This window comes from Harmonia axyridis, chromosome 6, assembly GCF_914767665.1.
Source record: "Harmonia axyridis chromosome 6, icHarAxyr1.1, whole genome shotgun sequence".
Lineage (NCBI taxonomy): Eukaryota > Metazoa > Arthropoda > Insecta > Coleoptera > Coccinellidae > Harmonia > Harmonia axyridis.
Genome location: NC_059506.1, coordinates 5082921 through 5101391, shown reverse-complemented (window position 1 = coordinate 5101391; position 18471 = coordinate 5082921). Strand labels below are relative to the sequence as shown.

At 38.7% G+C, this 18471-nt stretch overlaps 2 protein-coding genes across 2 annotated transcripts; both read left to right on the top strand.

The window, feature by feature from the left end:
• The first annotated feature begins 5240 nt into the window (after window positions 1–5240).
• Window positions 5241–5794, top strand: LOC123682448 (craniofacial development protein 2-like). Its single transcript, XM_045621055.1, has 2 exons — window positions 5241–5428; window positions 5545–5794. Exons 1-2 carry the CDS (start codon window positions 5241–5243, stop codon window positions 5792–5794), a joined length of 438 nt encoding a protein of 145 aa, XP_045477011.1.
• Window positions 5795–10649: 4855 nt separating this feature from the next.
• On the top strand, window positions 10650–11066 carry LOC123682445. The gene has a single exon (XM_045621052.1). It carries the CDS (start codon window positions 10650–10652, stop codon window positions 11064–11066), a length of 417 nt encoding a protein of 138 aa, XP_045477008.1.
• The last annotated feature ends 7405 nt before the right edge of the window (window positions 11067–18471 follow it).

Sequence of the window (18471 nt, the reverse complement as noted above, 5' to 3'; positions counted from 1 at the left end):
CTTCCTGTGAAGGTATGAAGGAGTTGCTGTGGTGATTATACTCAATTTTTGGAGAACTTTTTCCAGAAATATCTTGAAAAGCGTCGATGACAGGCAGCAACCTTGCTTTAGACCTTTGTTTGGGTTAAATCCTTTCGATATTTTATTTCAGATTTTTACTTGAACATGGCAGTCATGGTATAGTCCCTTCACGGCTTTGATCAGATTAGTTTTTATGTTCGTTGCTTTCAATGATTCCCAAAGCTTAGTAAGAGGAACGCTATCGTACGCTTTTTGTAGATCCACATATTATAGAATGTGCAGCTCCTTGTTCACCGCCGTGATTTTTTCAATGACCTGTGTTAGGCAAAAAAGGTGGTCCACTGTTGATCTTCCTGCTCTGGAACCGGCTTTTTCTTCTGCCTCAGTATCCATATATTCTCGCTCTATTCTTTCTTTTATCACTTTGCCATAGATTTTACTCACCGTGCAGATGACTGCGATGCCTCGGTAGTTGTCGCAGTCCTCTTTACTCCCCTTCTTATGTATGGGTGTCTGGTAGGATGATTTCCACTCATCTGGTATTTGTCCAATATTTATGCATTTTTGGAAAAGTTTGGTTGGATGTTCGAATAACTTAGGTGTGCCAGTTTTTATTAATTCTGCAGATATCTTCCCAGGTCCAGAGGCTTTTCTGTTCTTTAACTTTTTGCATGTCTCCTTTACTTCTCAAACTGTAAGTCTTATTGGTGAAGCGGTGACTTTTATAGTGTCTGTTTCTTCGGTTGGGTCTATTCGCGATTCTTGGTTTTCTGTGAGTAAGGAACTGTAGTATGTATTCCATTTTGTTAGTGAAATGGGCGATATGATCTCTTTCTTGTTATTTTGTCGAAGAGTTTTCAGAAGCTTCCAATTTTCTGAGCTTCTGTTTCCTCCTATGTACGTATTCAATCTGCTACAGCGTCTCTCCCAGGTTTCATTCTTTTTCAGCGTAATCATTTTCCGAACATTGGCTTGCAATCTCCTGTATGATTCTCTGTTGTGGTCGTTTCGCATGCTTAGATATCTTTGATATGTCTCGTTTTCCTTGATTTTTTCTTCGATATCCACGTCCCAACAGTAAGGTCTCAGATTTATCTCGACTTCTTGGAATTCCAATGCTGGAATTCTTTTGCTGTAGTTGTATCCCTGTTATCACACCTCTATAAGCTCTTCATGAAAATAATAACAAACCGCTTGTCCACAAAACTAGATTTTTACCAACCTACAGAACAGGCAGGTTTCAGAAAGGGCTATAGCACGATAGACCATCTTCACACGGTTCGCACGCTCATAGAAAAATGTACAGAATACAACGTCCCATTACATCTGGGCTTTGTTGATTTTAAAAGGGCATTCGACACTTTAGAGATCAGCTCTGTTATCACAGCTTTGCAAAATGCCAGAGTGGATTCAAGGTACATCAATATCATCGAAAACATCTATGAGAGGGCATCTATACAGATAAGATTAGACGAATCATCTGTAACCGGACGGATACCTTTGGGTAGAGATGTACGACAGGGAGACACTATCTCGCCCAAGCTGTTCACACTGGCTTTGGAGGACCTATTCAAGCAATTGAAGTGGGAAACTAAAGGTATAGTTGTGGATGGCATTAGACTCAACCATCTGAGATTCGCTGACGACATTGTCCTCATATGTAATAACATCACAGAACTGAGGGAAATGCTGACTGAACTTGACCTAGCAGCATATAGAATAGGACTCGAAATGAATTTCAATAGAACGAAAATCATGAGTCCAGACAATATCAACATGAATGTCCGGAACAATACCATCGAATGCGTTACCGAATATATATACCTCGGCCATACCATCAAACTAGGGAAGGACAATCAGCATGCAGAGATAACAAGACGCATAAGGATGGCATGGGCAGCTTTCGGTAAACTAGGATACATCCTGAAGAACATGATTCCTATAAATTTGAAGAGCAAAGTATACAACACATGTGTACTGCCCGTGCAAACATACGGATTGGCAACAATGAGTCTGACTAAAAGTTTCGCAAATAAACTCTCAACAACTCAAAGAGCTATGGAACGCCGAATGCTGGGTATCTCTCTCCGTGACAAAATACGGAACGAGTGCAACAGACAACGCACCAAAATCAGAGACGTTCTTCAGGAGGTCGCAGAGATGAAATGGAGTTGGGCTGGTCATGTGGCAAGAATGTCCGAGATCAGATGGGCTCATAGATTAACGGTGTGGAGACCTAGAGAAACCAAAAGAAGTGTTGGGCGCCCCCAAAAACGGTGGGTGGATGATATTAGGAGGATTGTTGGTAAGAGGTGGATAAACGTAGCACAGGATAGGGAGACATGGAAGCGGTTGAAAGAGACCTATGTCCAGGAGTGGACGAATGAAGGTTGAAGAAGAAGAAGTTGTAGTGGTCTGATGTGTTGGCGAAGTCTCTGGACTGCAGTTTCTCGTCTAATCTTCTTCTGTATAAGCTTTTGGTACTTTCCTGGTCTAAGCTCTCTGAATTGTATTTGATAGATTCGAGTTCTTCATATTCATCACAATCTATTCTTGATAAAGCCGGTAAGACAGCGAAATAATAAAAATCTGTGGAAATTGAAAGTATTAATTTTTATCAGATTATACAGGGTGAGTCTTTGACTTAGACATATATTTCTATCGAAGATTTCTGAGGTCAAAAGAACCACTTTATTCCTTTACTATTTTTTCCGATTAGATTCTTCTTCTCACATAGTGTAGTAGGCATTTTGGGGTTGACCGGCCTTTGATGGAATTTTATGTTCGGAAAAGATTCATCACATTAATAAAAAAGTATATTCCAAGCAATCAGTTTCTTCGAGTCCTTTCCTTTTATGAGATATAACCAAAAATTACAGTTTTTTAAAGAATTTCAAAAGCCTGTATCTTTTCAAATGGTAAAGGAAAAAACTGTTTCCTTTGACATCAAGAATATTTGGTTAAAATATATGGACAAGTCGGAAACTCACCCTGTATAAATCAATATTTTGCATAAATAGTACAATTGAATCATGCTAATAATTTCAGTAGTTCAAATTTCACCACCTAATTTACCACAGAATGTATAGGGTGTTTTTTTTTCGAGGTATATAACTTTAAGTTGGCATTACTGTTCAAACTGGTTTGGCAATTGATCATGAATAGACTCACGCCTGAACAACGCTTGCAAATAGTGCAATTTTATTTCGAAAATAATGGTTCTGTGCGGAATACGTATCGCGCACTACGTCCATTTTATCGTCGGAAAAATCGTCCATCAGAGCAGTTAATTCGATTAACCATGGAACGTTTTCGCAACACGTTTACTCTTATTGATAAATCATATCCCCAGAGACGCCGTACGGTGCGTACAGAAGAAGCTATTGCTGCTGTAGAGCGTAGCATTGAGGAAGACCCGAATGAGTCTATCCGCCATCGAACACAGGAATAGGATCTGTGTCCATCCACTTTATGGAAGATTTTGCGGGAGGATCTTGGTTTGTGTGCTTACAAAACCCAACTCGTGCAAGAATTGAAGCCAAACGATCATCGAGTAAAGCGTAGATTCGTCGAATGGGCCCAAAATGGGATTGCCGTTGTTCCCGATTTTCATAAGCGAATTTTGTTTAGCGATGAAGCGCACTTCTGGTTGAATGGCTACGTCAACAAACAGAACTGCCGCGTTTGGAGTGGAGCTAATCCTCGAGTGTATGTCGAAACACCGTTACATCCAGAAAAAATGACTGGCTGGTGCGCTTTATGGGCTGGTTGAATCATTGGTCCGTACTTCTTCAAAAACGATGATGGCCAGAACGTTACAGTCAATGGTGATGGGTATAGAGCAATGATTACTAACTTTTTCATTCCTGAATTGAACAACCATGATGTCCAGAAGCTGTGGTTCCAACAAAACGGCGCAACATGTCACACAGCTCGTGCCACAATCGATTTATTGAAAGACACGTTTGGTGACCGCCTAATTTTACGTTTTGGACCTGTGAATTGGCCTCCAAGATCTTGTGATTCAACACCGCTAGACTACTTTCTGTGGGGCTATGTAAGGTCATTGGTCTATGCGGATAAGCCACAAACCCTTGACCATTTGGAAGACAACATTCGGCGTGTTATTGCCGATATACGGCCACAAATGTTGGAAAAAGTCATCGAAAATTGGACGTCCAGATTGAACTACATCCGAGCCAGCCGTGGCGGTCATATGCCAAAACTCATATTTAAAATGTAATGCCACAAAATTATCTTGCGGATAACTAAATTCATGTCAATCGAATAATCCATCGTTGTTTTATTGCAATTTAAAGTTCTATAGCACTAAAAAAAACACTGTCGAAAACAGGAGATGAAGCTTACCAAGTATATGAATTTGAAGAATCTATCAGGCAAGAAAATGGTATGCTTATGTTTTCTATCATATTGTCATAATTTGTTTATGGAATAATTTTTTTTGTTAATGTATTTACAATTTTCCAGATGATTATACTTCAAGAGTGCAATCTGAAATCGAGAATGGAAAGGTTTTGCTGAGGTACCAAAATGAAGAAGAATTGTCATCGGACGTATCTGCTCAAAAAAACAATGAGTTTCGTCAGTTCGAAAATTCAACTGAGAGGTAGGCGTACCTGGATGTAAAATTCTTGAAGATATTAGAAGTAATTGACAATAAATACTTAAAAACACAATGTATATTGTGTGTTCCGAAGTTCCATATTACAAAAGGAATAATTTCAGTTTAAACCAATTTCTTGAAGCATATACACAAAGTGCACCCTGCATCATTGCAGAGGTAGAAGGAAAATTTGTTCAACACCAAAGCCAAGGGCTCCAAAAGGAAAATATGTGATACTCATCTAGATGAATGTAAAAGAAAGAAATCGCAGCATTGTATTGTCAATTAATCATATTCTCCTGAATTACAATACATGGCATTACTTATAAAACAACAGAAAAAAATTGCAATGCTCAGCACTCTAAAAAATCTAATCTGTACAAATTAATAACTATATCAATAAGTTTTTACACTGCACACCGTATCACTCCGTCGATAAAATAATAAATAAGGAACTGGTGTCGATAGACATGAGCGAGCTCAGGAGGGCGTAGCTTTGTTAGTACCTAATAAGCACAAGCTGAATATAGACCGATGTCAGTACATATCATCCCGTATAATTGTTGTCACGATACACGTGGAAAACCAGAAGAGAATGAATATAATATCAGTGTATGCACCAGAGGACAATAAACCCAAAAAGGAGAGAGAACTTTTTTACGATCAACTGCAGGAAACTGTGGAGCGTCAACCTGCAAATGAAGCGATGATCGTTCTAGGAGACTTCAATGCACGCATCGGAAGTGAAATCATACCAGGAATAAACAGCGATTTAATGAGGAGGTGATTAATAGCAATGGAGAACTCCTGATAAATTTGTGCGCATTGAGCGAGTTAAGAATAAATAACACCTTCTTTCATCATAAAGCCCAGCACAAGTATACGTTCGAAAATTCAAGAGGGCAGACATCGACCATTGACTATATATTGAGCAACAGGCACATACATCCTGCTCAGGTAAGAGACGTCAGAACTTTGAATTCAGCTAATGTCAATAGTGATCACAGGCTACTGATGGGAAAAGTTAAACTAAAGTTACCCCTAAAAAGAAACAACAAAACGAACAGAAAAGAACAAAAACTGAACGTAGAATCCCTGTGGCACGACTCCACAAGAGTTTATACCAACGAAGACTACAGGAAAAAATAGAAACAAACCCAATAGATTCGAGAGACGATGTCGATGTTTGTTGGCAAAAGTTGAAGACCAACATTGAAGAAGCTGCGAATGAGGTACTTGGCAAACGCATGATAAATATGGACAAGGGAATTAATAGAACCCCCTGGTTTACCGATGAAATAAAAAAGAAGTGCAGTGAAAAGAAGCAAGTGTATCTGAAATATCGAGCACAGAGAACTCCAGAATCATATGAAGAGTACAAAACAACCCGTAACGAAACAAACTCGCTCATAAGATTAGCTAAAACCAGCCACTGGGAAATGTTCTCCAAAAGAATGGAGAGTGACTTTTATGGACTGCAAAAACAGATGTGGCGATTGATAAGAACCCAGAGAAAGGAAATAAATGAATTAACTGAGCCTAAGCACATATCAAAGGAGACCTGGACTAAATATCTGGAAACACTCTATAAAAAAGAAGAAGATAACATCGAACGCAACAACACACCAGCAATAGTTACCAGTGACAGTGTCAGTGTGGAGAACACAGACGTAGAATTGGCACTCCGACAACTGAGGAATAGAAAAAGCCCCGGATTAGATGGCATCCCAAATGAATTGCTTAAGTATGGGGGGCAGCATCTGGTTGAACAGTTGACCTTGCTGACTAAGGCCATCTTCTACAACCACAGAATACCGGAACAATGGCGAACAAGTATCGCCATCCTCATGTTTAAAAAGGGAGACAAGAAAAAACCAGAGAATTACAGGGGTATAAATCCACTCAGTACAACCTTAAAATTAATAACTAAAATAATCACCAATAAGATTAACAATATTATTTCCCTATCCGATGAGCAACAAGGCTTCAGATCAGGAAGATCATGCAATGATGCAGTATTGGTTATGAGACAAATCGTTGAGAAATCCATTGAATATAACAGGCCTGCATATATGTGCTTCGTAGATCTTCAGAAAGCATTCGATCGAATTCAAATACAAGATGTCGTACATGAATGATATATATAGCTCCAACAAAATACAGGCTAAAATCGATGGAGAACTCACCAGACCTATATCGGTGGAGAAAGGAATTCGACAGGGTGATTCTTTGAGCCCATTACTTTTCAACCTGGTCATGGATGAAATAATAAGAAAAGTTCGTCGTCTCAAGGGGTATAAAATGGGCAATGAAAATATTTCGATTCTTTGCTACGCTGATGACGCTATGCTGATTGCAGAGAACGAGGACGACCTGCAGAGGCTTATATATCTCTTCAATTCCATAGCAAAATCCCTGAATATGGTTATATCTGTCACAAAAACAAAATGTTTGACTACATCTAAATATCCTCTCAGATGTAAACTCGTCGTCGATGACCAAATTATACAGCAAGAGATGACGTTCAAATACTTGGGAATAGATCTTTGTGGTTTCGGAGATGTGGAGTCTGAGGTGAGACAACAGGTAAATAAGGCAATGAGAACAGCTGGATGCTTGAACGACACCATATGGAATAACAAACACTTGCGAACCGAGACAAAGGCAAGAATCTACAAAGCTGCCATAAGACCAATAATGACGTACACAGCAGAAACCCGACCAGACACAACGAAAACTAAGAGGTTGTTGGAAACATGCGAAATGAAAGTCCTGAGGAAAATAGCTGGAAAAATGCTATTAGACAGAGAGCGCAGTGACAACATAAGAAAAATGTGCGGGGTGGAAGAGGTGAATGAGTGGATCCTGAGGAGAAAGCACGAGTGGAATGCACACACAGACCGAATGGATCATAAGAGAATGGTCAGAATCGCACGTGATAAATCACCAACGGGAAGGAGAAGTATAGGAAGACCGCGGAAAAGGTGGAGCGATAACCTGACTGCCAACTGAACACCGGACAAGTTACGAAAAAGGAACAGGCAAAAATGCCTATAATGAAGAAGGAAAAAGAAGAACTTTATCTCCCTGAGGTTTAAGAACATTTTCTTCCGTAACTGTCTTTAATTTAGAGTCATCAAACCTCAACCATGTATTATACCCCAAATGGAAAGTATCTGCTATATAATGTCCATTGCTGGTCTCCTTTCCTACATGGTATACTATGGAGAACAATTTATATTGTCTCTCCGCTGAAGTATTCGTCCTTCCAGATAATATTTTGGAATCAATCTGCAGATTGATGGGAAATTCTATAGTCTTCATTATTTTAGTGCAGCCATTCATTCTGTAATCGAAGCATTTCAAATGTAATACTAAAACTACAGGCAACTTCTCTATCATCACTTGCTGCCATGCTTCAACCGTTTCTTTCGTTTTCGATGATGTCAGACCCTCTAGTCTCCTTGACAAGATATTTGAAGACACATCCAGACAGCGTGGCGGTAAAATTATAGCGGGTGATATAAACGCCAAATCCCCCACTTGGGGAGCCCAACAAGCAGATCCCAGAGGAGAACTTGTTGAGGAATGGCTAGCACAGCTTTCCTGGACGGCAGCAAATCGAGGAGAGCCCACTTTCGTCAGAAGAGAATCAAGGACGCACATAGATGTAACACTTGCCCCAGAGTCATTTGTTCATAAAATAACAAGGTGGAAAGTAAAACAAGAAAACTCATTTACCCACCATGGGCAAATATATTTTACCATTAACGTCAAAGGACAAAATAGGAGAGGAGAATTGACAAGAAAACAAATACTTGAAGAAAGAACTTTCATCAATCATCTCAAGTCCGTAACTGACGCGAGTGGGATTCAAATATATAAACAGATATTGCAGGCCAAAGCATCAGCAGAAAAGAAAGCTCATCAAAGATACAATACGCACCCCTATTGGCGAAGCCAAAAAGTAGAAGACGCCAGAAAGAAATACTTTTCTGCAAGAAGAAAGTACATGAGGATGCTAGCGAGAAAACAAGATGGATGGAAAGATATGTACACGGTAATGAAATAGTATATTGTGCAACAAGTGGGGAAAGTCCAACTTTTCTCGCGAGTGTGGAAGTTTGTGGCACGAGCCTGAAAGGCGAGTGCCGCAAACACACGAGCGAGAAAAGGACTTTCTCCACATGTTGCACACTATACTTTACCTACAACTGCACAAATTTCAATAATTCAAGTAATGGACTTGATTCAAATCAAAATGACAGTATGTTGACAGTATGTGCTAATTTATTGCGTTTCTATAGAAACGACTCAAATGCCTAATTTCATTGGTCTACCAAGCGAGGTGTGGGCAAAGTGCCGTGGGGAATAATATTTCCCACAGTATGAGCAATTCATAGTTTTGGAATTGAGTAAGCTGTGGAGAATACACTAATTTTCATAGCAGTTGTAGGAAAACATCTAGAAATGCTCTAAAACATGTCATTAATAGTGAAAAAAGAGACTGCTGGAAAAAACTGCTGGACCAATTAGATTCAGACATATGGGGACAGGCATATAGCATAACAACCAAGTATCTAAAAACTCAGAGCCTCCCGTACGAGCTGACAGTGGCCCGAAGAAAAAATATATTGAGGTGGTAGGGAAATAAGGCGTACAGAGGGCGTGAAAATGCGAGCCGAACCTTTTACTTTCGAAGAATTAAAAAGTGCGAATAAAAGGATGAAATCGGGCAAAGCACCAGGTCCGGACGGCATGACAGCAGAACACATAAGAAAAGTCTGCGAAGTGATACCCGAAAAAGTATTAGAATTGTTTAATATGCTTCTGGATGAAAGAATTTTCCTAAACTGCTGGAAGACGGCAAAAGTCATCCTCATCCCAAAAAAAGGAAAAGACCTGACGGAATCAGGATCCTTCAGGCCGATCTGTTTGATAAATGTGTTGGAGAAAGTGTTTGAAAGGCTGATAACAAACAGACTTGACCAGGAATTGGAAGAAAGAAAGGCCATTTCACCAAGCCAACATGGCTTCATGAGGAAAAGAACTACGGTGTCAGCGATGCTACAAGTGAAAGATGTTGTGAAAAACGCGAGAGGGAAATGGGTGGTGGCCATAACCATAGATGTGAGGAACGCCTTCAACACGGCTCGCTGGATAAACTGAGGGAGGTAGAATGTTCTGAATACCTCGTGGAAATGGTGGAAGATTATTTCAGGGAAAGATGGGTAAAACCTGGCTCGTCGAAAAGAAAATGCACAATGGGAGTCCCACAAGGCTCAGTGATGGGTCCTAGGCTTTGGGACGTTGTCTATGATGACGTATTAAGGCTGCCGTATGGGAGTGTGGGCCGTTGCCTATGCAGATGACCTGATCCTAATAGTGGAGGCGCCTGACGACAGAGCTCTGATGGACAAGTCAAAGCACGTCATGACAAAGGTGACGTCGTGAATGGGCACAAAAGGGCTGGAGATTGCCGTGCACAACTCGGAGATGCTCATCCTGAAAGGCCCTAGAAAAAGAGACCACATAAAAGTTAGTTTTGAGATCAATGTCATCGCGCCATAACCCTCCATCAGGTATCTTGGGGTGGTGTTTGACTCTAGAATGACCTTCTCTGGACACATTAACCACATCGTCAAAAAAGCAGGTGAAAAGGTGGAAGTTATGCGGAGACTCCTACCAAATGTCGGAGGACCACAGTATTTTCGTCGGCGAGTGCTGTGCACGATAATGCACCCTGTGATTCTGTACGCGGCGCCGGTCTGGAGAGAGGCTGTTAAAAAAGCAAAGCAGAAGAAACAGCTTATTAGCATTCAGAGGAGAGGTTTGATGAGGATGGCATCGGCATACCGAACTGTCTCTGCGGATGCAGTCCAAGTGATTTCAGGCTTTTCCCCGATAGACCTCATGGTGGCGGAGGTGTGCTTTCTACATACTATAAGGTTGGCACTAGATTACCGTGTAACAGAAGAATGACCCGGAAAAGAACATATAAAGCATGGCAAAAAGGTGGGAGGAGGAGACAAGGACGGCCAACTGGACAAGGCGACTGATCAGAAGCGTAGAGAGATGGACGGAGTGTCAGCATAGAAGAACTGGATACTATTTTACCCAGTTCTTCACAGGCCACGGCTCGTTTGGGACCTACACGCTCAGGATAGGAAAGACAGATTCTGACGAGTGCGAGATGTGTAAAGTCGCGGACAGTCCGGAACACATGTACTCTGACTGTTCCAGATGGAAGAGAGACAGAAATAGTTTCAAAGAGAAACTGGGAGAACTCCCTGATCTAGATGACGTGGTGGACGAGATGCTTGAAAACAAAGAAATTTGGGAAGTGACTTATGAGTTCATTACAGTTATAACGAGGAAGAAAGAGATAGAGGATAGGAAAAAACAACAGGAGACAAGATAGAGATCAGATCACATCGAGTTACGCACCGGAGGACAGGCTTAAAGCCTATTTCCAGGTAGCGACGATACTCGGGAAAAGAGGATGGTGGTTAAGTGAGGTGAGAAGCCCACACAAATCCGCAGCAGACATGGAATGTGTCAAACAGCAACACAAGGCCCGCTGCGGAGAAGGCATTAGCTTCCCCCTACCTCAGGGCCGAAAAAAAAAAAGAAAAGGCCAACTAGTTTGTTCTTGGTTGTAAGACCTTATAATGCTTCAGCTATGTTATTTGCTTTCTCATTATTTAATTGCAATATGAGGAATGGTTCAATATCTACTGTGGTTTCATCTCCGGTTTTATGGATTCTTGAACAGAGAAGTCCTCCGAATATATCACTAATCGGTGTCTTGTCCACTTGTATTTTTCTTGTTACATTCCCTTTGTTCTTAGGACCCATCACTTTCCAATCATCCACATCTATTTTCACTTGTAATGTCAATTATGTCGGACAAAATGAGTTCGACCATAGGATTCTAAGATTTGTCATTCATTCAATGACGCCCCTAAATATTTTGGAAAACCAATATTTTGGGTTGATTGGAAGGATTCAATCTCAAGAAAAAAGGCTGTAGAAAAGATCAATGACATGAAGGAAGAGCAACTTAAGCTCATAAAGAGTAAAATAGAAAAAGTAGATTATGTTTGTACTACTACAGATATCTGGTCATCGAAAAAAAAAGAATTATCTGGGAGTTACCTGTCACTGGTTAGGTCAGAAACTTGAGAGGAAGTCAGTATCTCTCGCTTGCAAGAGATTTAGTGGTGCCCATACATACTATAGAATAGCCGAACAACTAGATGAAATTTATAACAAATTTGGATTATCAAATAAATGAATACTCGAAACAACAACAGATAACGGCTCAAATTTTGTGAAAGCGTTTCAAGAATTTGAAATTGAACTTCGATATGGAAATGTCTCAAAATATGGATGATAATGAAGAGCTTATACAAGAAAAGGAAAAATCCTATTGTGATGAAAGCAATGACGACGAGGAAGATAATGAACCCATTTTATTGAAATGGAACATGTAAATGAAGATACCTTTGATGAATTAACATCGGATGCACCTAATAAAGTACGATTAGAATTATCCAATCACAAAAGATGTGCTAGCCATACTTTGAACCTTATCGCGGGAATGACGTGACGTGAAGAAAGCTTTTCAAAATAATTCAATATGGAGAAGTAAACATATGGCAGAAATGAACAAATGCTCCCTATTGTCGAAAAAGTGTTCCTATCCGAAATCTGCTGAACAGAATAAAGAATGTTTAGGTAGTTATTTGAGGTATCCAGGAGTTACCAGATGGAATTCGTTGTTTGATTCGATACAACAAATTTTGAAGCACTGTGACAAGTTGAACGATTTGATCAAAAAATCAGATGTTAAGGTCACTTTTAGATAGAGCGAGATACAATACCTTAAAACCTATTGTCAGATATTGGCTCCAATAGCCTCTGCTTTGGATATCCTCCAAAGTGAAAAAAACTGTTAGTATGGATACCTTCTTCCATGTTTAATTTCAGTCAAAGTCAAACTGACGAAACTTAAAAAAAACGGTATGATCAATTCAGAACCAGCTAAGTCTATTCTTAATGCTTGCCTTGAAGGTTTGAATGAAATATTTAAATCATTTATTGAAGCAGGGGATGATATGGATGATGCCATCCTAGCAAGCTTTGCAATACCCCAATTCAAACTTAGGTGGTTTTCGGCGATTGCAAGTGATGCATCGAGGGATATGGAAACTATCAAAAAAATGATTACCACAACTACTGCTAGGATGGTGAAGGTGCAAAGACAAAAGAGCTAAAACCGAAAGGTGGGAAGCAACAAAACCGACAAACCATTGGGTGAGTCAAGCAGTATTCTGGCAAGTTCCACCTTTTGCCGATTCGAGCGAAGGGCAGTCATGATGAAAAGACCATTTCTACCAGCGCGATCTGTAGCTTTGGGATCGCAGCCATTGTCGAGGAGTCTTCTGATGTCGTTGATCCTATCAGGGTATTTTTTGAGATAGTGTAATAGGAATGTGTCACCTTCATAGTTTTTACTTTTCATGTTCGGTCCCAAAGCTAGGATTGCTTGCATGCTGGTTTTGTCGGCGGATAGACCAATGACTTTACATAGCCCCACAGAAAGTTATCTTACAATTTAGTAGTTGATCCTGCTTTTACAATTAAGTTTTTATCATATCTGCCGTTACGTGATTGCTTATTCGGTGGATGTAGAGCCAAGCCTTCCTCTCAACACCGGAGAATCCTTCTTTCGAAATCGATTTTGCTGTTTCATATTTTCTCAAGTCTCAACAACTATGGTGTTTTTCCTGACCAACTGCAAGCCAAAGTAAAACCAATTTATAAGAAAGGGGACGAAGATAATATGGAGAACTAGAGGACCATAATTATTTTGCCATATTTTTCTAAAGTATTTGAACTAGTCGTATGCAAGCAACTAACAACATTCTTACTTGAAGAGGACATTTTATCGTCAACTCAGCATGGGTTTATAAAAGGAAAGTCTACTGCAACCGCTGTATACAACTTCATCAAAATAATACTGGAGTCCTTAGAAGAAACAAACAGTGTAATCGCACTGTTGCTGGACCTATCAAAGGCTTTCGACACATTAAGCCATCAGTACGTTCTGAGAAAATTGGAGGCATATGGTATAAGAGAAGTAGAGTTGGAATGGTTCAGATCCTACCTCTCATCTAGAACTTAGAGAGTCAACCTTTCTAAAGATGGAAATAAAGTTGAGTCAAAACCAATCGAGATCGAGCTGGGCATACCCCAGGGTAGTATATTGGGTCCCATCATTTTTATCCTTTTCATAAATGACCTCCACAATGAATATGACTGCCAACCGAAAGTTGATGTGATAAACTATGCTGATGATACAGATATTATTGTAAAAGGAAACACATACCAAGAAGCTGTCAAACTAGCAGAATGCAGCCTCAAAAGAGCAGAAGATTGGTTTTGTTCGAACAAACTGTGTATGAACACAATTAAGATAACAGCAATTTTATTCAAGACTCCTCAAAGTAGATTTGACACTCCACAGAATATGAACTTGGGACATCTGACGCTAGATTTTACCAAACACTCAAATCTTTCGGGACTTCAGATAGACGACACCTTGAATTGGTTTGAACACATTACAGTTTTGTGTGGCAAATTGAGCAATATCTGCTACTCTCTCGGAGTACTAAGTGAGTAATTGAGCCTTGGCTCAATGAAAACTATTTATCATGCTGTATTTGAGTCGAAACTCCGGTATGGCATCATGTTCTATGGATCATCTGCCCAGATCGAGAGAGTGCTATGTCTGCAAAAAAGAGCCCTCAGAAAAATGTTGAAAATATATAGCAGAGAATCCTGCAGAGGAAGGTTCAATGAGTTTGGAGTTCTGACGGCACTAGCTATTTACATCCAGGAGTGCCTCATCTTTGTCCACAAAAATAAACACCTCTTTGAAACTAAAACCTGCGGCCCATATGATACCAGAACAACACAATTAAAATATCCCCGCCATAGATTAACCATCACTGAAAAGGGTCCCGAGTACAGATGCGTGAGATTTTACAATAGTTTACCAGCCCAACTAAGAACCATACCTGACTTGAAAAATTTCAAGAAGAGCATATATAAAAATCTATTAGACATTGAGCCATATTGTATTGAGGAATTTCTCGAGTATGTTTCAAAGTAAATTTGACTCAATTTCATTTCAAGTTTGTGAACTTTATTCGAAATAAAGATTGTTATTATTATTATTATTAAATATTTTCAAGATTGTTTTGTACATCAACAAGTACTATTTCCATGGTTTCAATATATTGATTGAAAATTTTTTTTTCTCTAAACCCAATTTTTTCAGGAACATCTGTTAAATTCGAATTATTCCGACGAAAAATGAGAATATCACTGACGTAACTTTATAACTTTTTAAGTTATAAAGAAAATTTCAACATTTTTTTCTGTCACCGCCAAATTTAATTAAAACTTCTATCACATGGGAGAAATTGTCACGAAAAACCCCTACTCATTTGGTTGGTAATATTAATTGAAAATATCATTTATATCTACATAGGGAACCTATCGAACGTTAAATTTTCATAAAACGCTTTGTATAGATGTACACTAGGGTAGGGCTGTCATAAATGTTGGAACATCGACACAGAAATAGGTTAAAATACCACACAAAAATTAAAACCTAATCTGAGAGGTATTCATTCAATAAGAATCCGGGGTTTCTAGGATTATTAACTTTTTTACACTTGGTAGTTGAATTATAACACATTCCCTAATGAAATAGGACTCATTTATTCAGACATATCCACTGAAATAATTCATAACGAACAAAAACATTATAAACTCGCAACAATAAACAAGTAGGTAGGTACCCTTTTTTTAAGGCTTGATCCTCGGTGCCATTTTTCTTAGCCCGTTTATATATTTCAAAGTTTTGGCCTTTTCAAGTATTTTTTTACATAATTATAAAATTCTACGTATGTCATTTCATAATTATGAATAACTTAAATTATGATCTCCACTGTGCTTGAAGCATTTCGTTCTTAAATCACTGTCAAGATCTCATAGAAAAGAAAATACCTGATCCACATGAACATTGTGATCCAGAATTGCGAAAATATATTAGCACACCTTGTACACCTAATATACAGGGTGTTTCCTAAACATGCGGCAAAAATTCAGGGGGTTGTTCCTTGGACTATTTTAAGCATGTTTTGTCCTTGGATGATTTTTGAAAAACCTCTTTGTTTCGAAGATACAGGGCGAACAACATTTTTCATATTTTTAAAATTAATAATAGTTCAAATAAAAATGCGTACCGCACTGTGTTTACTAAGTAGGTACAATTTATTTTTAAATTTGTTCAACAACATTCCAATTACTAAAAACGGCCAGTTTTTTGACTAAAAATTGATAAGTGCAGATGGTAAAGGAATACAGATTAAACACGGTTTTCATTTGAATTCGTTTTGTGATGTACCTATATTAGCAATTTTTAGTCAAAAAACTGGCCGTTTTTAGTAATTGGAATGTTGTTGAACAAATTTAAAAATAAATTGTACCTACTTAGTAAACACAGGGCGGTACGCATTTTTATTTAAACTATTATTAATTTTAAAAATATGAAAAATGTTGTTCGCCCTGTATCTTCGAAACAAAGAGGTTTTTCAAAAATCATCAAAGGACAAAATATTCTTAGAATAGTCCAAGGAACAACCCCCTGAATTTTTGCCGCATGTTTAGGAAACACCCTGTATATATAGGTATATTCAGGGACAATCAGATTATGACAGTATTTGCATTGTATATATATGAATGTTTAGTTTATTTATTCAAGAATTGAAATAAGTTTGTATACAGTAGTTCCGTCCATGATTATAGTACTAGACATGTAAATATTTTTTATCCTGAACATAGATTGGTCAAATATGAGAAACATCCAACATATGCCGCAATAAAATTTTTCAATCAATTACCGGATAATATAAAAAGAAGTACAACACTCAATAAATTTAAGGATGATGTGAAAATTATGCTCATTAACATGGAACCTTATTCCATTCATGAATACAAAATCAAAGAAGTGAGGATTTAACAATTCTGTTAGTTGACACTATTCCATCTAATGTACTGTATTATATGTAATGTATTATATTGGACATTCTTTCGGAATAAAGATCATTATTTATTTATTTATTTATTTATTTATATTTATTACAATAATATTTTTTTCTGATGTGCCTCACCATCTTATACGGTCAACAGCCGCCACTGATTGATGACGATTCAGCTTTCCGAGTACGTACTACAAGAAGACTCGATTTTATGAATTGAATGTTTTTGAAAGCTGGTATTCGGCATCAGAATAAAGCGTTCCTTTTTTGGCGATCTCCATCCCGCCACACTGGCGCCCAACGTGGGGCCATACGAAGGCATTTTTACGCCGCGTTCAAAACCAACTCCATTATGTAATCGGGTCGTCTTCTTTTCAGGAGAGTAATCGCAATTCGAACATGAATAACGTGTGACCAAGCGCACGTCGACTAAGGAACATTCGGGCGTTTCAAGTCGTATGCGAGGAAGAAATAACGATCAATTCCCTGTTCGAGCATTCAAGTCTTGTCCGAGGCAATAAACAACTTGGAATGAATTTTTCACACGCGAAACGCCCTTACGCTGTAGTTCGTCGCCTCACGTATCTGAAATTTTCATCACAATGAATTTTTGAATACCTTCGTGGAGACGCGGCACATGCCCGACCTACTGCCACTACATACATACTCGTATCATGAGATGTCACAATCGAGATACGTTCGTTATGGATTTTCGTGTATGTTGATTTGATGAGGACATTTCTTTCTACTTAGGTGACGATTATACATAATATGTACTTATATTTGACGGAGAAAGAGAGAGAAGGATTGAAAACCTTTTAGTTCATACTCAGTAATGATAACGAAACAACCCAAGGTATATGTCATGTGTTTGCAGATAACAAATATTAAGGCACGATGGAGTAGGGAAGATACTTCATCAAGAATGGACTAGTTTAGTGATGTTGATAATACTATATTTGACAAGATAGAATTAAAATATAGAGCAAAACTGATAAATCAGTGGAAAAATTTAGAAAATCCATCAATTAATGACGGATATATAGATTATTTGAATTTACGTATTTTAGCGCGGAACGTCTTTGATCTTCGACTCGTCTGTGACGTCACGCCACTTGCCTGTGATCGCTACACCATAAATTACGTTTAAATATTTAGCCACGCCAAGGCTCTCGCGCCGTTTGTAGTTGTACAGTGTAGTTTTAACTCGAGTTTTGTTTTTATGTCACCATAATGGAAGAAGGCTTCGTGAAAGGGCAAAGTGACAATTTGCCCAAAATAGATATATTCGCAGTGATGGAGTTTTTTTCTTCAAATCCATCTTACGTCAGTGCTGAAATAAAAGGAGTTAAACTTTTCAAGTGAGTATAGTTTGTCATGATTGTTCTGCTAATCAAGGAGGATGTGAACACACTGTGGCATTTTTGATATGGCTCTTAAAAAAAAGTGAGGAACCTGCCACTACATCAGTAAAGTGTTACTGGACGAAACCGGCACTGTCGAAAGTTGGTAGTCACATTAAATTTATAAAAGCCAAAGATTTCAAAAACAGAAAATCTTCAGATTGAAATATTACAGAAGATACAACCTTTCTTGATATAGTATATAACATTACTAGCAAGGTAAGAGGGTTTTTACTGGCGAATGGAGGATATAATTGACGAGCCGCAGGCGAGTCAGTTACCTCCTTGAGCCAGTAAAACCCGTTAC